Source organism: Schistocerca piceifrons, chromosome 1, assembly GCF_021461385.2.
Source record: "Schistocerca piceifrons isolate TAMUIC-IGC-003096 chromosome 1, iqSchPice1.1, whole genome shotgun sequence".
NCBI lineage: Eukaryota > Metazoa > Arthropoda > Insecta > Orthoptera > Acrididae > Schistocerca > Schistocerca piceifrons.
Genome location: NC_060138.1, coordinates 931,098,047 through 931,123,631, shown reverse-complemented (window position 1 = coordinate 931,123,631; position 25,585 = coordinate 931,098,047). Strand labels below are relative to the sequence as shown.

Below are 25,585 nucleotides of genomic sequence, written 5' to 3'. Positions count from 1 at the left end.
GAGCATGTGAGGATTGTGGCAGGAAAGTTGAATGGTCAAATTTGGTTTACTGGGAGAATTTTAGGAAAGCTTAGTTCATCTATACAGGAGACAGAATATAGGATGCTAGTATGACCTGTTCTGGAGTATTGCTCAAGTGTTTGGGGTCTGCACCAGGTCAGATTAAAGGAAGATACAGAAGCAATTCAGAGATGGGCCTCTAGACTAGTTACCAGCAGGTCTGAACAACACAACAACACACAAGTGTTATGAAGATGCTATCGGCGGTAAGGCAACATTCTTTTCGAGGAACTCAAATGAGAAAATTTAGAGGACTGGCAGCTGAAGATGACTGCAGGATGAACCTATAGCTGCCAACACACATTTCGCAAAAAGACCACGAATATAAAACAGGAGGAATTAGGGCTCGTACGGAGGCACACAGACAGTCATTTTTCCCTCTCTCTATCTGTAAGAGGAATAGAAAAGGGAACTAGTACTGGGACAGGGTACCCTCTGCTATGCAGCATATGGTGGCTTGAAGGAAGGAAGGAAAAATGGAAGATTAAGTTTAATGTCCCATTGACACTGAGGTCAGTAGAGATGGGGCACAAGCCCAGATTGTCATGGATGGGGAAGGAAGTCAGCCATGCCCTTTAGAAGAAACCATCCTGGCATTTGCCTGCAGCAATTTAGGGAAATCACAGAAAACCTGAATCAGGATGGCCGGAGACATGCTTGAAACATAGTCCTCTGAATTCAAGTCCAGTGTACTAAACACTGTGCCGCCTTGCTTGATTACAGTGGCTTGAGGTTTATGTACGTAGATGTAGAACTAATGTTTGTAAATTTATGTTAGTTTAAGGTTTTTTTGACACTGTTATATGCATCTATTATATTACTTATACTGACAAGTCCCTCATACATTAAATCAGTGATTTATGTATGGACATAATGATATAATAAAATTCTGATTCTGGTTTATATTTGTTTCTAAATTTTTTTTATTTTTTAAATCATCCTCAACATGACCTAAACATTTCTGAAAATGTTAACAATAAGAAGATTGGTTTATAATGAGTAATTCTGTTTGTCTCATTCTTATGAAGAGGTCATTTTAACATTGTCTACAACTGTAGGAAACTTACAGTATGAAACCACAAAAGACATAGATGATAAATCAGTAGAAATTAGCAAGAAGAATAGCATGTTCATCCACAATAAATTTTTGTACAGCAACGAAAAGGATGTTTCAAGATCCAGATAGAGTTGATAATGAAAACTGCTACAGTTGAGCAAACAGTAAAATATTTTTACAAGATGTTTTTGTCCTAAATCACTTTGGAAATTTCAAGTTATCACTGACTCATAAGATACAGAGAGAAAAGCATAAAAAGCTAGAAAGAAACACTCCTCAGACAGTCAGAAAGATGTATTAAAAGGATTTATATAGCAAGAGTGAAGAATACAAAATTATATGAGCAGCAAATTCAGTATCTTTGATTACAAAATTTTATAGATACAGAAGAAAGGATCAATTATTTTTAAAAAAATGTACCTGCAAAATAGCAAAAGATCTCACAGTAATGAAGGAAGCAATAGTAAAAAAAGTATGATACAAAAGAACGGAACTGTGAAAAAGGAAATTAGAGCTTTATATAAACAATATCAGAACACGATAAAATCTGCTGAATCAAACAAAACTATAAACTCCTCAGAAACATCTTCATTACGTTGTGACAAACCCCAGAAAATATGGTAACACAAGCAACTGAAAACTGTAACAGTACACGGGAGGGGGGTTTGTTGAGTGACTATCACATTTCATTACTACGATGTTAGTAAAAGTGTTTGAAGATTTCTTTGGATGTTATTACATTTTATGAGATGAATCACAAACATTGGTTGTTAATAAGTAATTGCCCTAAGTAAAGCCATTTGACATATGCAATGCCATTCAAGGAGCGAAGACAGGAAAGGCATCGAGGTGACAGCATTTCAATAGAAACAGTTAAAGCCAGAGGAAAATTAATTCAAAAGCAACAAAGGAAATTTCAAAATTGTTTGGAGTATGTTTACATGTGAACACAATTTCCCAAAACTACCAATATAATTATGGGTAAGAAATTCAGTAAAATTATCACAAAGTGCATATAACGAAGAAAAGGGGAAAAATAGATTTTAATCAAGCAAAGGAACAAGCTTAGAACTGGGTACAGCACACAGATTTTCAGAAAACTTCTGAAACACTTCTTATGCAAAATTTTTACCTTTAGAAACAAGGCACTAATACAAAGATTGTGAATAAACAGAAAAATATATATCACAATACTGTAGCTTCCACTAGAATTCATACGAGTACTGGGAAATTCAGAACAGAAACAGGCATCAGGCAAGGAGATTCTACAACAGCAAAAATTTTCTCATTATTATGACACAAATTTTATTTCTTACAATTTGATTCTACATCTCTTCATTAACCACCTAAACTTCAGCATTTGTCTACAGCATCAAGTTTCAAAGGCTTCTTGTTCCTACTGTTTACTGTCCATTTTTCACTGTCATATAATGCTATATTCAAGGCAAAGACTTCCTAATACTAAAACCTACAATAAGTGTTAACAGATTATTAATTTCCAGAAAAGGTTTTTTGCTACTGCCACTTTATATTACACAGCCCCTCTACTTTAGCTGTCTCCAGCTATTTTTCTGTTCAGGTTGCAAAAGCCATACACTACCACATGTGTCTCATTCGCTATTTTAATTCCCTCACTGTCATCTAATTCACCTAAATTCTGTTTAGTTCAGTCACAAAAAGAAAATTAGGGGAAAAGTTGTGTAACAACAAATTTTTGTACAGTGGTAGCAGAGAGTGCTAAGAACAGGATACTAATAATCTTGACCAATGGAATGCAAGCGTTGAGGTGGAGTAGGTTGGGGGTGCAGAGAAGGGGAGGACCACAATTCCTACAAAAAAGGTCTTATTCATTTTTCTATGGCATTAATAGTTACCGCATTTCAGGGGATGTAAAAATAGCAATTATTAAAAATATTAACAACAAAAAATTAATGTTTATCTTTAAATGAATTGGGTTAAAAACAAATATTAAATATGTGTGTCACATCTAAGCACAGTAAAGTCATATTACAAGATAAGTAACAGGGTGGAAAGAGGGGTGGGGACGTGTGATTAAAAATGCAAGGGAGATAGGTTGCTCAATTGTGCTCATGTTCTTATCTCCTTCATAGGCCTGCAAACTGAAAATCGAGCTGGTGATTCCTCACTCTCTCTACCCCAATACAAGAAGTATAGGGTGTTTCACAAAGTTATAACAAATTTCCACAACACACCTGAAGAATCACTGGGCAACCGGCAACCCATAACAGGGGGGAAGTTTGTTTTCTACAAAGTGTATTAACTCTCTGTGGGAGGGGGGAGGGTGTCTGTTTCAACAAAACACATTAATTCTACATGGAATGCAGATAGGTGTTTCTAAAAATAGTAATGCAAATAACGAATCTGGACAGAATATACATAAATCTCTGCACACTGTTCTACACTGCAAGAGGGGAAATTGACTCATAGTCACCAAGTACAGAAGCTACAGTGTTCTTCCTCCACCATGAGCACTGCTAGACTTTTATTTTGCAGACAAACTATACCTCCCCGGCATTGCCTGTCAGGTCACTTAGGTGATTAGCTAAAATATCTTCACTGAACATGTGTTCATATAGAGCAGTTATTCTCAGTTTATTAAATGAGTATGTATTTGCTGTCGTTAGGTGAGTTTTTATGTAAAATGGCTGAGAAGCTTTTAATTTGTAAGTGTGACGTCAGTGACCTATGTGTTGGTGGGTAAGGGATGGGATCGGATTGGTAAAGGTGGCACCCTGTTGCTGTCTATAGTGGATAGCACATTGTAATGCCATGCAACTGTGTTGCAGTCACTTGGTGGTGAATCAACGAATGGCCAGGAAGCTACTGCACTTCTCTCACCATTATCTGTGTTACTGGTAGATAGTATTAGCCTTTTCCATTCATGAATTGCTCACACTTGTAGACAGGACTGCACTGAGTGAAGCCACTTCATATTCACAGTATATCTTCCAAGATGGATGTGAATATATCTGATCGAATTGCAGTGATCGTGTTCAAGGTTAGAACAGTAGTATGCTTTAATGCATGGTTTGACATATGTTGACATATCTAAAGCTCCACAACTACCAAGTGAACTACTACTGTTGTAGAGGGAGCCAATTTAGGCCTCTGAAACTCTTCAGATGTTGGGAGAGTGCAGGATGGGGTGATGCATTTGATACCTCACATGCTATGAAAAGTATTCCAGATAATGATAGTGGAGACAATGAAATTGAAGTTGTTGAATACTTACTGATATCATATTACACTGGGGACAAGTTCTTCAGTGGTGTAGATAGTTGAGTGCTCCAGCTTTTGAGCTTCTTTACCTAATAACTCACTTAACAACTGCAAATAAGTTCTCGCTAAATAAACTGAAAAAGTAACTACAACATATAAACACAAGTTTAGTGAATTAATTTTGTCTCCTCACGTAACAGAACTGGACAGGAAATGCTGAGAAGGTATGGTTGGCTGTCTGAAAACTGTAAAGTGAACAGCATTCATGGTGAAGGAAGTTGCCTTTCTCACAACAACAATAAAGCTGCTGTATATGATGACTAAGAACAAATTTCCTCTCTAACAGTGTAGAACCATGTGCAGGGATTTATGTAGATGCTGTCCAGATGCTTTTCTTGTGTTAGTGTTATTAGTAACTCCTATCTGCATTCCATATCATGTTAACACATTTTGCAGAAAACATCACAACTCCCCATCCTCACAGCCTCTGGCACGTCTGCGCACTGCATCACTTGTGATTTATAAGATGCAAGGCACACTGTGGAGATTCAATATAGCTTTTTGAAATATGTTGCAATTGTTATCTGTAACATATTGGGGTAGATAGAATGGGGAATCACCTGTTCAGTCTTCTGGCTGCAGGTCTATGAAGGAGGGAACAGTGTCGCAATCTGCTTTCCCTCACACATTATCTCACACAACCTACCCCCTCACCCCTCACCATCACCCTGTAACAACCCACAGGACACAACCTATCCATTAATATGGTTGTACTGCTCTTAGACATGGTACATACCTTTCATATTTGTTTTTACACCACCTCATTTAAAGATAAACATTAATTTTATACCTTTAAAACAATATTTTTAATAACCTACAATATTTTCACCCCCTGCCAAATCGCAACTACCAGTACTAGACAAAAAATGAATAGAACCCTTTTTGTAGGAAAAACATAAAAAATTGACCTTTAAACACTGCACCATCTCAACACTCACACCCCACGCATCAGGATTTTTATTACATAATAATGAAAATAATCCATTTTTGACAATATAATGTAACTGGATAGATTAAAATATCTACTAACCACATGGTGGTAGGAGAAAACACACACATAAAAAAAGATTTAAATTATGCAAGCTTTTGGAACCAGTGACTCCTCCTCCTGGCAGAAGGGTTAAAGGAGAAGGAAGAGGGGTGAAGTAAATTGACTGAAGGGGTTTAGGAAAAGGGGTACAGTTATGAAAAGTCACCCAGAACCTCAGGTTGGGTCCGATAAGAAGGAAAGACTTTCCTAATCATGCCGTCCGATAAGTCTCCATTGACCCAGGGTTCAGGGACACTTTACCAAATGGTGCCCCTTTCCCTAAACCTCTCCAGTCATTTTCCTTCACCCCTCTTCTTTCCCCTTCAACCCTTCTGCCAGATGAAGAAGCCACTGGCTATAAAAGCTTGCATAAGTTAAACCTTTATGTGAGTGTGTTCTCATGCTGTCAATGGGTCTGTAGACCTTTTTACCTATAAAATTACATTACACTGTCAAGGATTTTTATTATGTTGGTTATGGCACTCCCTCCTACCACTGTACAAATATTTGTGACTATATGATTTCTGACCCAGTCAACCTTTTTTTGGCTTTGTTGAATGAGCTAATTACAATTGTTTTACTTTTGTCAGTGTTCCACATACACCTTCATTTCAAGGCATTATCCATTCCATTCAACTGATCTTCCAAGTCCTTTTTCCTCTCAGATAAGAATTACAATACCACTGGCAAATGTTAAGGTTTTTATTTCTTCTCACTGAACTTTAACCCCATTGCCAAATTGCTTCTTGGCTTCCTTTACAGGTTGGGGCATTGACGACAAATCTCTCTCACTCCATTTTTAGTTAATGTCTATCTTATACATCCTTTGGCTCTTATAACTGTACTCTGTTTTCTTTGTAAGTTTTAGATAACTTTTTTCCTCTTTTATTTTCCATCTGACAACTGCAGCATTACAAAGAATATATTGTAGTAAGCACCTTAGAGTGCTCTCCCCCCCCCCCTCCCCCCTTTTTGCCTAAATCTACAAATGCTACAAACGTACAAACATAGGTTTGCCCTATTAAAATCTATCTTTCAAGATAGATAGTGGGGTTAGTATTGCCTTATGTGTTCCTCCATTTTGTATGAACCCAAACTGATCCTTCACAGGTGGGCTCCTACCAGTTGTTCTATTCCTCTGTTAGTATTTTGCAACCCTGATGTATTAAACTGGTGGATCAGTAATACTCACTTCTGTCAATTTTACTTTCTTTAATAATTTATTACAAGTACATTCTTTTTGGAATTAAACGGTATTTAACCAGGTGGAACACCTTTTTTAAAGTTGGTTCTCCCATAAATCTCAATAATTCTGAGGAAATGTTGTCTATTCCAACTCCTCTTATCTTCACTAATTTCCTCCCTTTCCATAATATTTTCACCCAATTTCTTTCAATTAAATAATAGTTACACATTTTCTTTCCATCTTCCAGTTGCCATTTGCACTCATTATGTTCATACAGCTTCTTCCCTTTTCTCCAAAGATTTTCCTAAATCTCAAATGCAGCATCCTTCTTTTCCATGGTCATGCATGTTTTTATAGCTTTGCTTTCCTCCTCTGGCCATTTTACATTTTCTATACAATTATTTCCACATTTGCATTGCCTTTAGCCTTTCTCATTTGCTATTTCTCTTTTGACTACCAATACCCCTAATTTACAGTAAATCAATATAAATTCCAGTCATTTTAATAAACTTGTATCACAGAAATAATCAAACATTAAAACTAATGGATAAGTGCATAGTGAACATAAAAGAAAAAACAAATTTAATAATAAATGTAAATCATTAGCATTATATACCACCTCAAGTTTGTGTCTAGTGTAAAATAAGTTATTTTTATTTTATTTTATTTTTTTTTTTTTTTTTACAAACATGGAAAAAGAACTTAAACACGTGGTTCTTTATACCTACCTCAACAAGAGCAAAATCAACATCTCCTCTAGTGCATATGTAATGATCTAAATAATTCCAATTGTATGTCTCCAGTTTTTCTGTTGTGAAAGACACCCAAGAAATTTCATATGTGTCATGATGTGGGGCATGAAACCGGTAGCGGTAATGAACTTTGAACGGATGATAAGGATGTCTGAAAAATAATACCAAAATAGTACATAGAGATGATATCTAATAAAAAAGCAAAAGCAACAAACAACACAGTTACACAAATCATTGTACGAAAAATAAGTCTCTTCCTCCTACAAGAAGAATAATGTTAATAATATCATCTTGCACCACCTCGATAACATCACAAGCAATGAAAGAATCACAATCTCCAAGTTTGTTTTGTGAAGTTAATAAAAGCTCTTAAATCATTCACTTGATGAATAATAGTAATCTCACATCTCCTTGATGTCTGAATCAACAAAATCCAACAACAGAAGAATTGCAAGTTATGAATTTGTTGTATGTGGTTAATAAAAGTTCTTACATTTCTTGAGACGCAAGGCAAAGTTAAAACAATGTGACACGTAATACTAAAAAATGAAAAAATCTCATACCACACAGAAAATTAAATTAGAAAACAGTTAATAAATTAGAGAGACAGACAGAATGGCTGGTCAACAATTAATTCTACCAAAAAAAAAAAAAGATCAATTGCAATTTATGGAATTTGTATGTTCTTACTTCAGAAAGGAAGAAAAATTGATCAATGAAGACTGGAAAGGAAAAAGAAACATTTGTATTTTTTTACTTTGTTTCCATCTGCACTACAAGAAATGCCATCTCCTGCAGCTAACTTAAGTTTACCCATTCTGTCTCACTGTAACTTTGACAACAGAGAACATGCCTAGTAAAACACCTGTCAAAGCCACTGTATTTTCCATATCAACTATTAACAACATTAATGGTAATCTGATATGTAAGGACATCACATAAAATTTTACTTGGAACGTATCTTAACTAGCAGTGATCTTCGACCTATTAACCATAAATTCAGGTGATTTGAGAAGTGAATCATATGGTACACTCTTAAATTGTCAGTTTCCATCCTTGTATCTACAACTATTTTACTGAATATTTTTGGACAGTATTCTGTTTTGATTTTCAGACACACATGTAAAATCTGTTTTCATTTCTTTACTCTTTGTTGTTTCCTCCATAGTTGATCCTCAACTTATCAAATTACAAATGTCCTATAAATGTGACATGACAATGTTGTTGATTACATTTAGAGAATACTTTAGTTTTTGTACAACACAGCCAGAAAATCATGATACGATGCATGTGACGAGAAACTGGGATATTGTGCCCCCCCCCCCCCCCCCCCCCTTTATTTTTCTTATTTTTTTACCTAATTTCAAGGCAATAAGAGATATGAAGTATATCAAATTGCTTCATTAACAATCAGCACATTGATGATTTTTACACATGAATAAAAAGGTCATTTTCTTAACTTGCATTACAGTTTATGGTAATTCTTTAGTATCATTGATTTTCGTTTGTGTAGATAAATAACAAGAACATCAGGTAATCACATATTATCAGGTAGCATATCTGACATTCCCCCATTCTCAGTTAAGCTGTGATTCTGGAGGAGAGTCTTCCTAGGAATAGCTCAGAAGATTGACATGGACTGTTCCATGAACAAAACAACAAAATACTTGCAATAAACGTATCAACAGGACAAACATTGAGGGACATTGCAATTATGTCATGCCACAGCAATGGCACTTAAGAATCTAATTAACTGCCTCAAAACGAAAAACCCTCATGGGGTTGATAACATCTCAGGAAAATTACTAAAATATTGTTCTCCACACATAAACCATGTATTTAGTCACACATCATGCAGTACTTCGCCCCTCCCCCCCTCAGCGCGCTCACACACACACACACACACACACACACACACACAGTTGTCATGAAAGTGCTGACTCTTCATGTGAATTTCTGCATTTTGTCATTTTATAACAGGTTCGTACTAATGACAATAAGTCTCTTGATCCGTGATGATTTTTTTCCACAAACAAATTGTCTGGGTTTTAAATTTCATCCAGTCCATGCATTGTCATTTTTGTTTGGGAGTCAAAGTATGTGGTACAAACTTTGCACATACTTCTCTCCTCTACAAAACATTCAGGAGAATGTCTTGAGTACTTCATTTAGAGATATTACTACATTCCGATTGGTGAAGTAACAATGTTGGCACACTAGGGCCACATGTCCCCTACTCAACACTGCCTGTTCCCAAATGACTGGTCAAGTGTAAACCTGTACTTTACATTTGTGAGTTCAAGCTACCACCATAGTTTCTGCACTGATGGCACTAATATGTGAGGAATGATATCAGTCTCACAACTTTTTGAATGAACAACTTACGCTATTGTAAGACTCCGGAACAAGAAAGGTAGTAACACAGATATTAATAATTACTGACCAGTTTCTCAGCTTACCACCCCCTATAAGGTATTGAAGAAGATTATATGGACGAGAACTGTGTCAAAACTACCTCAAAGTAACATACATAGTTATATCAGTTTGTGTTTCAAAGTAGTCCCTCCACAGAGCATGCCGTTTTTCAGAATATGAATCAGATTATGCAAAATTTAAATGACAAAACACTGTCAATGACTTATGAAAATCATTTGATTGTGCAGCTCATATATTATGGTGTGAGAGGTCTTGTTGGTAATTAAAAGTATGCAGGGTGTAGCACTGAGAAACCCAGGACTGCATACAGCAAAAAAGAACAGGCAATTATTACTACACGTGTGCCACAGGAATCAATACTGGATCCACTCCTGCTCTTGTTGTATATAAATCTGCCATCATATATCCAAAAAACAGAAACAGTTCTCTTTGCTATTGAAAAAATATTATAATCAAGCCTAATGGAAAACTTACAACACTTGAAAACATAAAGAGCACTTTCTTGAAAACTAAAAACCAGTTCTCTGCAAATGGACTTTCACTGAAGTTAAATAAAAGGCAGTACATAGCCTGACTACACCTTCAGAAGTAATACATGAGAGTTAATAAATAAATAAACACGATATTCTATATTCAGGAAATTGAACCGGCAAAAACATTAAAATGTTGGCTTACTTTTCTTACTTTCATCCACTGGTGTCTTCTGGCATCATATTCTGGAGCAAGTTATGATTGAGAAAGAAACTATTTGATGCACAGTATCATGTAATAAAGATAATTTGTAGTGTCCACTCTAAAATCTCTTGCAGACATTTCTTTAAATAGTTACATGCATTGAGAAAGGTCTCCAACTAAATTTACTCCTTTAAAAAATTTGTAGTCAACAAACCAATCGACAATTTGAAAATAAAATCAACATTCATGAATATAATATTAAAAGAAAAAATTACTTACACTGTCCTTCACTCAATCTTAGTGTGAGAAGAAAGGAGTTCATTATTCTACCATAAAAATCTTTGACCACTTAATCAGTGATGGAAGGAATTTAATACACAATAAAATTAACTTCAAACACAACAAAAGCATATCTGTTCGACATCTCCTTTTACTTCATGGAATAAGTTCCGATCAAGTGAAAGAGAGAGAGAGAGAGAGAGAGAGAGAGAGAGAGTCAGTGTTACTAGATACAATCATCTAAAGGGTCAATGGTCAAATGGTCAAATGGTGAGAATACTCTCATATTTTCACTGAAAAACAATACTGTAATTGTGCAAGACAAACTCATTTGACTTACATTGAGAGACTGTAATTACAATGTGCACGTAACTAAATCTGTGGTGTCATCTTATTATGTGTAATAGATTTCTTTTAAACAGGTAACACTGCACCTGCATATTGGACTCCACTATAAATGTGCTAGATGTTATTAAATGTTATGCATGAAGTAGAGCCATTGCATCTATTATTTAATATAGTTTATCAGTTTTATAATTCAATTATGATGTCTGCAGTCACCAAATACATAATAGTCTGGAGAGATACAGATGCTGCTAGGAGGTGGGGAGCCACTCTTTCTGTTGTCAGGAGGGTGTGGCTGTTCTGCCACCCGCATACTGTGCATTTGGTGGGCTGATGGGAACTACAGGAGTTCATCGGAGGTGAAGGTGGCCACAACAAGATAGGCAGAATTATTTATCAAAATAAAGCAGATACATGTGTGTGCCCTAGTCCAAGGGGCACAGCCTGTTGTCAATCCACGGTACCTTCATATCAGTGTATCTGCGGCAATCATCCAGCAGGTCATACAAGCTGCTGGGGGCCAGCTGAAGCTAAAATAACATTCTTGGAGGCCAGAGTGACTGTATTGAGCAAAGCCACATGTGGCTAGGCAAACTCTTTACTGGATTTCATGGGCATCCTACCAGTGTCTAACTTCGGGCTCTGAGCAGCATAACAAGTGTCCTAAAACTCCTAGGCATCAGAGTTCTCTATCTGCACCACAACAAATGCATCACTCGACTTCGCTCCTTTAGTCACAGTTTTGCTCAATCTCAGCATTTCCTTTGTGTATGCATCTTATATTTGCCTGGATACCTCTACAAGCAGCTGCAGTTTCTCTTCCATATCTGGAGAGAAGTTGGTTGGCTGTTGACATGCTGCTGTCATGACTATTTACTGAAAGTGGTTGAATAACTATGAAACGTGACAAGATGTTTAACATCCTTGCCTCACTACAGAATGTGGATGTCAGAGTACTACCCACCCTGTAAAGCAATACAGTCAATGATCTCTGGCAAATCTGATGACGGAGTACAATGCTGGTGCAGGTACAAGTGCTTCAGGACACACCACTCAGAGCACATTGTTAAACATGGGGCTCTGCAGCATACAAATCTTAAGTGTAACCATGTTCATACAATGACTTTTTCAGTTAAAATTACAGTGAACAGCAGATCAGCAATATTGTACCACGGGCCAATGGAAACATATTGTACCACGGGCCAATGGGAACATACAAAATTTATAAGTTAAGAGTCTTGTGGTCACTAGCTGACAAATTGCCTAGTGGCTTCTACCTTGGGCTCCACAGTCAATGTTTCTTTGATAATTTTTTTGATGTTTCACCAGCTTGAGTTGCTGGCATTGTCAAAACTTAACCCTCCATTGCTGGTTGCGGACTAGAGTCAGGCTTGCAGCTGCAGATTATATGAACCTTGCATGCCAATGTACCAGGGCTTTTTTTTGGTCATTGCCATTGTAGTTCCCCACTTTCTACCTGCAATGATCATTTATTTTGAGGTTTTCCTATTCCTTGTTCAAGTTATTGTCATGTTTGTGGACTTCTATAGCTTCCCTGAACAAGCAGGAGTGAAAATTCATCTCCACAGCAAGAACTTCTGTATTGGCAAATTTTACTGTGGGTTCAGTCTCACAGCACACTTGCTCTGCCACACCTTATTTCTCCACTTGTCGCAGTCTGCAATGCCACTTATGTTCAGTGATTCTGGTGTCATTCCACCCAGTCATTCCACCACAGAGTCCCCCCACAAATACATGGTATGTGGTTATTCCCGACATTCCAACTGGGTCCCTTTTTTCCTTTGCCAATATGTGCTGCTCTTTGATCTTCTTTATCAATTTATAAATAGTCTTTATGCTGTGTTTGTGCAATATACAACAGATTCTGCCCATCATTCTCAGAACATATGGCACAAAAGCTGTATCCGATATTTCTTCTTTTGATGTGTCACTTTGCTGAGTGTTCAATTTTATGACACTTGTTATTCAACTAACAGAGTACCCATTACTCCTCATAACACTTTCTAGGTGTAGCATCTCGTATCTGAGATTCACATAGTCATCTTTCATGCATTACAAGCATACTAACCAAGCCCTTTTTCTGTCTCGGGTGGTGCTTTGACAGTTTGTGCAGGTATCGGTCCTCATGCATCAGTTTTTGATAGACAGTGTGTCCCACAATTTCACTATTCCTCATAACCAGCACATCTAGAAACAGCAGCTGATGGTCCTTTTCTATCTCCATGGTAAATGTTACGATGGTAGGGAGACTATTAATGTGTCTTAGGAAGTCACCAAGCTGTTCTTCACTACAACACCACACAACAAATGTATCATCAGTGTATCTGTACTGCAACACCTTAGGTTCACAAGGTCTCAAGCCTAGCACCTATGCTTTGAAACGTTCAATAAAACTGACAACCATGACTGGACGAAGTGGACTACTCATGGCGATGCCTTCCAACTGTTTGTAGAAGAAATGAAATGTGGAATGGGACCATTTTAATGAAGACTGAAGATTACGAACAGGAGATCGAGGGCATATCAGAACTGAACACATACTGAAAATGAAGCAAACATCTATTGCAATGGATCTCACAGAGAATGAATCTGTTAATCAAGGCATATTTTCTGTTGGCAAACGTACACAAGAACTGAACAACATAGATGACCCACCAGCTCGGCAGTATGGACTACCAAAGATCCATAAGGATAATGTTTCATTAAGTGTACTTATAAGCGCTCCTGGCTCACTAACATTTGAACTGGCAAAACACTTGGCCCTTTGGTTCAGCCTTAATTGGGAAAGATCAACACATACAGGAAGGACTTGGGATATTTCACTGAGAAGCTGAAGAAACTAAAACTTGGACCAAACAACATCCTGGTCAGTTTTTATGTTATTTCTTTGTTCACCATAGGGCTACTCAATAATTTTCTGGAATATAACAGTTCCATTTTCCTGAAGCTCTTTCTAGCATTTTTCATCAGGAACTATTTCATGTGGAATGGCAACTTTTACAAAAAGCTGGAAAGCATCACAATGGGTAGTCCACTTAGGCCAGTCATGACCCACTTCTTCATGGAACATTTCAAAGTACAGTTGCTGGACTTAGCACCTTGTAAACCTAAGGTGTGGTTGTACAGATACATTGATGATAACAGAATGAGATTTTCACTCTGCAGCGGAGTGTGCGCTGATATGAAACTTCCTGGCAGATTAAAACTGGATTTCATGGGCATCCTACCAGTGTCTAACTTCAGCCTCTGAGCAGCATAACAAGTGTCCTAAAACTCCTAGGCATCAGAGTTCTCTATCTGCACCACAACAAATGCATCACTCGACTTCGCTCCTTTAGTCACAGTTTTGCTCAATCTCAGCATTTCCTTTGTGTATGCATCTTGTATTTGCCTGGATACCTCTACAAGCAGCTGCAGTTTCTCTTCCATATCTGGAGACGAGGTAGGAGACGAGATACTGGCAGAAGTAAAGCTGTGAGTACCGGGCGTGAGTCGTGCTTCGGTAGCTCAGATGGTAGAGCACTTGCCCGCGAAAGGCAAAGGTCCCGTGTCTCGGTCGGGCACACAGTTTTAATCTGCCAGGAAGTTTTACATTGATGATAACTTTTTTGTGTGGAGCAATGGTGAGGAACAACTCGGCAACTTCCTTGGACACCTGAATAATCTCCAAACCAAAATGAAATTTACCATGGAGGTAGAAAATGACCAACTCCTATCTTTTCTAGATGCACCAGCTACAAGGAATGGTGAAAACTTGGGTCACCGTGTATAACAAAAACTGTCACACACATACCAATACCTTCACAAACTGTCAAAGCACAACCTGAGCCAGAAAACAGGCATGATTAATATGTTTGTAACATGCACAAGGTGAATATGTGAACTGCAGCATCTCAGATGCAAGACGCTACACCTAGAAAGCATTCTGACAATCAATGTGTACAGTGTTCCTGCCATACTATCTGAGAGTGACAGATGGAATCAGTCACATACTGTGTAAACACAGTGTAAAGACACAGAGAAGAGCTATCACAACCACTTGTTCTGGAAAGCTAAAGAAATCCACAAACATGAAAGTAACATCAACACTAAAGAGGAAAGCCTCAAGGTGAATGGATCCTGGATTCCTGTGCTGCAATGAATAACCATTGTAAAGTAGCAAGGAGAGAACCACAGCAGTAATGATCAGGGGAAAGACTTTAGACTTTGGCACAGCAGGTATATATAACCTGCAGCTGCAAACTTGACTCCAGTCCATCACCAGCAATGGAAGATAAAGTTTTGACAATGCCAGCCACCTGTGCCAGTAAAACATCAGAAAAATCATTAAACAGACATTGACTGAAGAACATGAGACAGAAGACAACAGGCAATTTGTTGAATGAAATGAGACATCTAATCAAATAAATCATGCTCCTTGTTACAACCAGGTCAATGTCCAGACACATAATCATTCAAATTAATGGCTGTTTGAAAAAAAGCACTGCACTATGAACACAGGCCTATGGGGACAGTATTATGCTAAGGGAGACATTCACTTAGGCTCCCACTAAACTGTGATAGTAAGTAGTGGCACCTAGACATGAACATCATTGTAGCCACCAGCATCCTGTCATGTTTGACATATTCCCCTGACAGTGCTGGCATCTTCTTGCATAATAATCATCTATGTCAAAAGCCCAGAATCACTCTACAGTGGTTTGAGGAGCACATCAGTGATCTCATGTTAATGTCTTCACCACCAAATTTGTCTGATCTGAAGATAATGGAACACATCTGGCATACTATAAGATGCCAGTTCAGCACTCACAAACCATTGGTCCATAATTTATGGGAATTGTGTGAACTTTGCTTAAGACATCTGGTGTCACTTACCTCCGGAGACCTACCAAGAACTTGTCACATCCACGTCATGCAGAATTTTTACTCTTTTCATTACAAAGGTGGGCTAACACGCTGTGAAGCAGGCAGTCATAATGTTTGGGCTCATCAGTGTATAATAATTTCTGAAATCATTGTGGAACTACAGTGATTTTACTTCCAATTTTAATAAAAGAAAAAAAAAAAGAGTCCAAATTGAAATAAATTATTTATTTTTTTATTCCAGTAACTGGTTTTGATCTATAAGACCGTCAGCACAGACCATAGGCTCCAAATGATGTGAGGAACCTGTTCACGAAGATGATGCGTTATACCTAACGGTACCTGTCGCAAAGTGGATGTATTTTGGGCAAACGATTGGAACCACTACTGCCCCTGTTGTCTGCAAAATGTGTCATTCTCAGTAACATTTCAAATCTCCTTCTGGACAAATTTTTTCCAGAAATGTTAGCACATGTGCAGTCTCAAGGGGTCAATATAAATATAAGGATGGTAATTCTTACAATTTCTGTGAGGCATGTACGCTTGTTTGTTCAGCAGTTTCCTCAAACAATTTATCCAGCACAAATAGTTCATAGTAGGTGTCCATTGTTACATTTGATCTTATATTTAAGTTTTCAGTTCTAAGCCCTGAAAGACTGGTAGAAGGTATAAACTTAGGTTGGTCAGCTCTGAGATCATGTCCTTCTTTAACATTCCCCTCCTCTTCCTTTGATGGCAATATGCTGTGTCCAGCACCATGAGTCTAGGTTGGCACTAGCCACCTATGTTGGTCATACTTCCTCCCAACTGTGTTTGTGACCACTCTGGCTAGTAGTAGTTTATCAAGCCGAGTGCGGAGTTCAGAAAGTGAAACACAGAGAGGATGGCAGCCACATGTGCTAGGAGGTAGAAGTTGCTGCTGCCCATCAGGATGTTGTCTAGTGTAGTGAGTTGGCAGTTGGTTTTTCTGTAGTGCCTGTGCGAAGAGAAAGTAAGCTGCCTCATGCTGCATAGTGATGGATGGTTGGACCATGAGCAGAGTGTGTGAAAATATATTGCATTTGGATTGTGTAGTGCTATTCAGGTACTGTGTACAGTTGGCCAAGTCACCACAATTTCTTTCTTTCATTCACCTACAACCTGGCACTAGTAGATGACTCGTCTGTTTCATGCTTTCATGTAATACAAATTTGTGCCTCTACACTGATTCTGAGGCCTCAGTTTGAGGTGGAACATGCTTGTTTCATTAATATACTCTCTTAGCTAAGGTGATGTTGCGTTTTGACATTGATGTATGCCAACTGACTTGGTTCTGAGGTTCATTATTTATTATTGGAAGTGGCTGTGCCAGTATATTGTGTGTTGGTTGCGTCTAACACAGTCCTTTTTAGGTGCCAGTATTGCCACAAGTTTCCCCAAGTGGAATTCCCTGATATTTCCCTGATTTCCACACAAGTTTCAGCATTTTTACATGACAAATTTTAAGATCTCAAGGGTAAGTTAAGCTGTAAGTTGACAACCTGTCTTTGCAACTTCAGCTCAAGAAACAATAATGCAAACAAGGAAATATCTTTAAAAAATAAAATATAAAATAAAAAATAAAACTTGCAAGCAGATGGCGTTTCCTGATGGGAGCAAAAACCTTAAGTAGTAACACCAACATCTTTTGTAATGAAATGTTTTTAGATGGAGAAAGCAAGCCAATAAAATGTTGGTTCTACTATGCTCATTATTCTTGGTTATTGCCCACTGTGTTATATCTATTATCTTACAGGTATTGTGTGACTTTTCTTTTGGGAAATATATGAGTACATAGCGTAAAAACTGCCAGCAACTGACACAATGTTCTTCTTCTTATTGTCCATATCTTCTAACATACAAACTACTTTTGAAGTAGCCAAAATGTACTAGAACAAATAAAATGCCTATAAAATGCCACACTGCACAATGTACTTGTGGTGAGACAGTCACAAGTTCTGTAATCTACTGTCCATGGTCTCTGGCCTGCTGAGGAGCACCACAGTCCTGGGTCCATGGATAAACCATGAGAATTCGCAGAATTATGCCACACACAATCACACTCAGCCTGCAGGCAGATCGGTGAGACTACATCCGATGGGCAGGGGCTGCACATTAGCACGAACTGAATGGCTTCAGATTGGCATGCCCAATCCATTACAGATACCCGCAGAAACAGCCTGCAGTTTTGGCCCGTCACGGAAATCCAATCATGTCACCAGCTATTCAGGAGCCACAGACAGCATGTTGATGAAATGAGACCATGGTGATCAATCCATGCAACACAGAAATTTTTCAAATACTCTGAGACTCAATAATAATGAGGATAGGTAGCAACTCGCCATAAAGATAATTGCTGAGCTGAAGAGAGCCATATAGAAGAGTCAAACACACACTGACAATTAAAGTTTCAGCCATAGCTTTTGTCAGAAAACAAGTGCAAACACACATTCACATAATCATTCGGACACAACTCATGCACACATGACCACTGTCTCTGGCCACTGCATCTACAGTCTCAGATCCAAGCCACCCTGCCTCTGCTAGGCAGCTGCTAGGCTAGTGGAAAGAAGTAGTGGCAGCACTGACTGCAAGCTGAGGGGAGTGGTAGGAAGAGGAGGAGCAGTAGTAACGAGGGAAGTAGGGAAGCGACGAATGTACTCAGCTGCACACAGTCAGCGATGATGTGTGACGCCTCAGTAAAGAAACCACTTCATCTACTGACACGAAAACAAGATTCTTCAGTGTTTTTTTCAAATTTCCCTGATTTCCCTGACGCGTTTGAAATTCTCTGATATTCCCTGATTTCCAGAACCTGTGGCAACCCTGGGTGCAATCTGAGATGATGATATATTCTGTATTTTGAAAGGAGCTCTGAGGTTCATGCCAAAGGACTGGATGTCAAGGCATGCTGCCAGAGATCCAAACCAACTGATGAATAAGGAAAGGAACTGCTTCTTATAGCCTTTGATATTTGATAATATGTACCGAGGCATTCGTTGTGGCCTCCCTGTTAAATATTGCCCGTTGAGCACTCTCTGAATACCTGTTAGCCTAAAACTGCAGGTCAGAATAAATTGCTTTACATGTTGTCCTGTTCTGGCTAAAAGTAATAAATGACACATTTGCTTTTAAGAAAAGGTTAAATATCTATCTACATGATTGGGGAGAGAGTGAGAGCGAGAGTGAGTGAGAGAGAGAGAGAGAGAGAGAGAGAGAGAGAGAGAGCGAACGCTTATGGTTAGATTGTTTCTTTGTTAAATATGGTAAAATTGCCAAGTGGCCAATATTAAGTCTTTTAACTAAAGCACATTTTAGAAATGTCAGCATTAAATAACTTGAAGATAAAACTTTGGTATGAGGTAGCTGGTGTTGGTTTTTGGTTAAGTGACTTCTCACTTTTTTTTCTAAATTTAATAACAGTGGTCATTCTAGAATTTATTGTTTAAGGTATTACCAAAACTAATACCCAATTCTTACCTCAGTGGGATAAGAGTCACATGCTATTGAAATCTAAATTAATTTTGCTACTGTGCTGATTTGCAACAGTAGGTTATTGTTTTTTGTAAAATGATTGTTTTCTAACAGTTTTCTACCCGTATGATACTGCTTCGAAATATGTTGTTATATGTGTATTAAAAGTGAATTGTGTAAATGTCACTGAACTCAATCAATCACTTGACCCTTTGTTTATCCAATGGTCCTGTACCATGCTCCAACCAAAACACAACCACTCTATGAGCAGAAATAATTTCACTACTGTCACTTTCGCACTCAAAACTAAAGATAGAGGCATGTCTGCACTGGACCAAGAACCACAGAAAACTGAATGAATATAAACATCAAATAGTTCTACAATATTTTTACTGTTTTGTTGTAACATAAACAGATCCCCTGCCACAAACTGATTTTGATGAAATCTTATCCACCAGGCCAAATGATAAGCAAGACAAAACAGTCTTGTCACTTAATGTGTTGAATTAATTTTGTTCTCGATGCAACAGTTTTCTACTGTAATGGGAAACATTGGCCCTAATATGTTTATACAGCTGCATCAAGTATGTGTTAACCTTGGAAGCATGCTATACTAATAAACCAGTGCTTTCCTTGTACCTTTGTGTGGCAGTCAACCTTTTAAGAAAAACTGAAAGACAATTTTTTGTTTCGTTTTGGTGGGTCTCCTGTACATTATATCAAAGACTTCAAATTGTTTTCTATGCGAGAGTAAACTTCTACTTTGTATTCTACTTACCTTGGCCTGTATCTTGTAACAGTAATTGCAGATCCACAGAGGGAAATTTTATGAAACATGCGACCAATGCTCAAAAAATGCTCCTCTGTTTTGATTGTGTCTGTAGTGCGTGTCATCACAACAGAACTAATACCTGCAGAGACTGGGGTAGCATTATTTCCTGGAGTCTGAACTTGTTTACTGGTTACCTGGTTGTTTAACACAATCAACTGAAAGCCCTGTGTAAAACAAAGGTTTGTAAATGCACTACATGATAATTATTTAAAATGTGCCAAAATAACATTTAAATTTTTAAAGTTACTATGCTATGTAATGCACTATGTAATATGAGGAACACAGACGAAAAGGACTTCCTGCTGAAAAGTATTTCACATGAAAAGATAAGCTTTTGGGGGGGGGGGGGGGGGGGGGGGGGGAATCTAGGTTTTCAGATATTTTCACGTAAGACAGAAGATAAATAATGTACAAATCACTCACAGAGAAACGTATTTCAGCGTATCAGATTGGCTTCTTAGTTTTCAGCAACTTAAGGGCAAGTTATAAGATAAATTAATAACAAAAATCATACTCACAATGTATAATCTATTGGCAAATATACACTAACAGAAGTGTAATAATGCCTATTGTTTTTCCATTCTATTAAAAACCACAATGTTCGCTGAGTCACATTTCAGAAAACACACTAACTCAATGGATTACTTAGCAAATGATTTCCTTCAGGGGATGCTTATTTCAACTATGTTCTAGTCACCTGCATGGATTTTTGATTGGCTGAGAAAGTATCAAATTGCTTGTGTGGTTGAATTTTTTCCTTGGCCTCATCAGATGTTGCAGCTGCTATACTGTCCATGGTGCATCAAGTCGTTTCACTCCTCAGCAGTACTTATGGATTGATAACTTACTGATGACTGTGACATAATGCCTCTTTTTAGAGCTCATAGTCCCACAACGTACGCTCCAGTGTGTTTGCACACCCATCAGGCCATGTGTTATTTCACTCTCTCTTGATTTTATACAGGTAAGACGGTGGACCAGACTACCTGACAGGTTGAGGAATCTCAGTCTTAACCTCTTCCTAATGTAATGGTGAATCTCCTATGCTCTTCTGCCTATGATAGAAGTGTCCCATCCATTCCCTCACAGTTTCAAAATACAATTTTGTATTTCTTCTTTCATACTGGCCACAATCCCAAGAATTCCATGCAGCAGGCGTTGATTTCAGTAGCATATCATGCTGCACTCATATGGGTGCTGAATCTGATTTTATGAGCTGTTATCTACTAGGTTGTGCACTTGTACTGTACACATGAGAGGCAATGCTAATAGTTTGGTGACATGAAATGGTATTTTTTAAGCAAAGTCAGAACTGAAATATGTAATGTTGATAAATGTATGCATTAACATTATTTCCTTTCTAGACACCTCCTCTACATGGCAAGTAAAGTTGTTACGTTCATCGAGAAAAACACCCAGACATGTTATCAGTGTGTGTCTTTCAATCATTACATTACTTGGATAGTTTGCTTTTCAATTGTAAGTTCACAGTTTCTTTAGTTGCTAAGAACAGTTTAAGACTGTCATCAATCCTGTAGGTCATGGAACGTATTATTACAATTATTTTTTATTGCCCATCACAAATCACCACATACAGCAAAGAATACACTACACACACCACAAGGCCACTTCCACTGCAACTTCTAGAACATAGCCTTCAGTCTGGATCACACACAAGCCCCATGGGCCAGCCCTTTGAGATGGCGTTCATTATTTCTGTCCTGTATGCATTAACAATGATTGTCTACTGAAACAACAGAGTCCTTGACATTTTAACAGCAACTCTGGATACTCCAACACTCTTGAGCTAACAAAGAAAGATGGCCGCTAATCACTGTAAAAAGTGACTGTAATATCAGTCATCATTTTTAGTGCATTACTGAACTGGGTATCTGTCTGTCTTATTTACTACATCTTCCATTGCAATACTTGCAGTACCATACACAATAGGTACCTGAACATCTTGCCTAAAACATGTTTAGTATTGTAATGAGCAGCCACTCTTATATCAACAACAGTAATATTGATGTTACATATTAAAGATCTGTTCTAATACTTTTTACTGTTTTATTTCATTTGAGGTGTCTACATCTACATGATTATTCCACAATTCACAAATAAGTGCCTAGCAATGGTTCATCAAACCACCTTTAAGCTACTTCTCTATCATTCCACACTCTAACAGTGAATGGGAAAAACATACACTTCAATCTTTCCGTGGGAGCTCAGATTTCTTTTATTTTATTATGACGACCATTTCTCCCGATGATGGTGGGTGCCAACAAAAATTTTCACACTCTGAGGAGAAAGTTATCGATTGAAATTTCATGAGAAGATATCATACCCATGGCACTCTTTCCCTTATTTCGCAATAATACAAAATGAGTCACCATTCTTTGAAGTTTTTCAATGTCCTCCATCACTCCTATCTGATGTGAATCCCAAACTGCACAGCAGTGACCCAGAAGAGGGTGGACAAGCTTACTGTAACCAGTCTCTTTAGCAGACCTGTTACATTTTCTAAGAGTTCTGCCAATAAATCACACTATTTGGTGTTATTTCCCCACAACATTATCTATAAGATCATTCCAATTTAAGTTATTCATAATTATAATCCCCACATATTTATTTGAGTTTACAGCATGTAGATTTTGTGATTTATCATGTAACTGAAATTTAGCAGGTTCTTCTAGTGTTCATGTGGCTGCCTTCACATTTTTCATAATTCAGAGTCAATTGCCACTTTTTGAACCATACAGACATATTGTCTAAATCATTTTGCAATTTGTTCTGATCATCTATTGAATTTACATGATAGTAAACCACAGCATCATTTGCAAACAACAAGAAGGCTGCTCGATTGCCTCCTAAATTGTTTATGTAGATCAAGATCTACAGAGGGCCTACAAAACTTCCTTGGGGATTACCAGATATTACTTCTGTTTTACTCGATGACTTTCTGTCAATTATTACAAACCGTGACCTTTACGACAGGAAATCATGAATCCAGTCACACAACATCCAGTTTAATTAGGAATAGAGTCAAAAGCCTTCTGAAAATCGAAAAATATGGAATCAATTTTATGACCCCTGTCAATAGCATTCATTACATTGTCAGAATAAAGAGCTAGTTGTGTTTCATAAAAACAATATTTTGGCTATTTGTCAATAACTCATTTTCTTAAAGGTGCTTCATAATGTTCAACCACAGTATGTGTTCCAAAATTCTACTGCAAATTGATGTTACTGATATGTGTATGTAATTCTGTAGATTACTTGTATTTCCTTTCTTGGGTATTGGTGTGATTTTTGCAACTCTCCAGGCTTTGGGTATGGATATTTCTATGAGTAAGTGGATGTATACAACTGCTAAGTATGGAACTATTGCATCAGCATATTCTGAAAGGAGCCTGATTGGCAGTGTTCTTGATTTGAATTCTGGAATATTTACATCATCATCTTTTGTGAAGGAATTTCGGAAAACCATCTTTAGTAACTCTGCTTTAGTGGCCCTGTCATCAATAACATCATCATTGTTACTGCACAATGAAGGTATTAATTGCATATTGCCACTGGTGTAATTTATATATGACCAGAATCTGTGGGGTTATCTGCCAGATTTTGAGACATTGTGGAAACTATTAAAAGCACCTCACATTGCCAATCTCAGGGATTCTGCATTCTTTTAAATCTGATATACTTTTCCATTGCTACTGAAATAGTGTTCTGGCCTATTTTGTGTACCATGGCGGGTCAGTACATCGGTTGTTAGTTTGTTTGGTATACATCTCTCAATTGCTGTTGACTGTATATCTTTGAATTAAAACCTCATCTGGTCTAAGCTTACAGTCAGATGAGGAGTGAAGGCTGTCTCTTAGGAAGATGTCAAGCAATTTTTTATCTGCTTTTTTAAACAGACGTATTTCACATTTATTTTTGGTACGTTTGGATGTTATGGTATTCAGTCTAGCTACAACATCCTTGTGGTTACTAATCCCTATATCTATCATGATGCTCCGTATTTGGTCAGGATTACTTGTTGTTAAGAGGTTAAGCATGTTTCTGCAACCATTTACACTCAGAGTGGGCTTTTGAACTAGGTGTTCAAAATAATTTTCTGAGAAGGCATTCAGTACTATTTTGGATTTCATTTTAAGTCTATGCCAGCTTTAAACATCTATTTTTGCCAAAATATCGAGGGTACATTGAAGTAACCACCCACTATAATTGTACAAGTGGGGTAGCTATTTGAAATGACAATCCCATTTTCCTTGAACTGTTCAGCGCATGTATCATCTGAATTGGCAGGTTGGTAAAAGGAACCAATTATTAATTTATTCTGGTTGTCAAGTATAACCTCTACCCATACCACCTCACAAGAACTATTTACTTCACTTCTACTATAAGGTAAATTACTTCTAACAGCAATAAACACTCCATCACCAATGGTATTTAATTTATCCTTTCTGAACGTGTTTATGTCCTTTGTAAAAATTGTGGCTGAACTTATTTCCAGCTTTAGATCGCTTTTCATACCTATAATGATTTAAGATTCAGTGCTTTCTATTAGCACCTGGAATTCTGGTTGTTTTCCAACAAGGGCTACAACATTTTAAAGTTGAAATACTGGCTGTTCCTGTGTCTACCCTCTTCTTGTGTTCCCCCTGCATCCTTTCACACTGAAGCCCATTCTGCGCTTTCTCTAGGCCTTCTAACATAAAAAGCCGCCCAGTCCCCTCCACACAGCCTCCATTATCTGTGTAGTAGCCACTTCCTGCATGCAGTGGACTCCTGACCTACTTAGTTGCACTTGATATCAGTAAAACTAGGCATCATGTATGCAGCCAGTGACAGGGGCTGAGGCCAAAGGGCAAGCAGGTGATGAATTACACTGCCAACTGCTGTCTACTGGGGTACAGTGGTCTCTCAAGAATTCTCTCTCAAAGAAAGTGATGCCACTCCAAGGCATGGAAATGCAAAGGCAACTGTTGTATTTCTGTGCTAATTGACTGAATATTTTTTTCTGTTCAGCTGAGCTATGTAGTTACACTCAGAATATTCACATCCTTGTAACTGAGACACTATTTTTACGATAGTGGCAAAATAAATTTTAATATCACCTGAATGGTCCTGTTGGTTTGTTTTTCATGTAAAAATATATATCAAGTGTATGAAAGTATTTATTTTTGATGAAAATGATATAAAAATATTTAAATAAGAGTGGAGAGGAAGATACTCTTTGAAAGCTTGTGAGGTA

General features: G+C 37.7%; 1 protein-coding gene across 4 annotated transcripts in view; it reads right to left on the bottom strand.

Annotated features, from left to right (window-relative positions):
* Nucleotides 1–25,585, bottom strand: part of LOC124798396 (GATOR complex protein Iml1) — a 547,410-nt gene that overhangs the window by 294,950 nt on the left and 226,875 nt on the right. For all 4 annotated transcript variants that reach the window (XM_047262170.1, XM_047262989.1, XM_047263070.1 and 1 more), the window contains 2 exons: nucleotides 20,275–20,492; nucleotides 7,362–7,536 (listed from right to left, as the gene is read on the bottom strand). In XM_047262170.1, coding sequence (XP_047118126.1) covers nucleotides 7,362–7,536; nucleotides 20,275–20,492 — 393 coding nt within the window. The remainder of the gene's footprint in view (nucleotides 1–7,361; nucleotides 7,537–20,274; nucleotides 20,493–25,585) is intronic.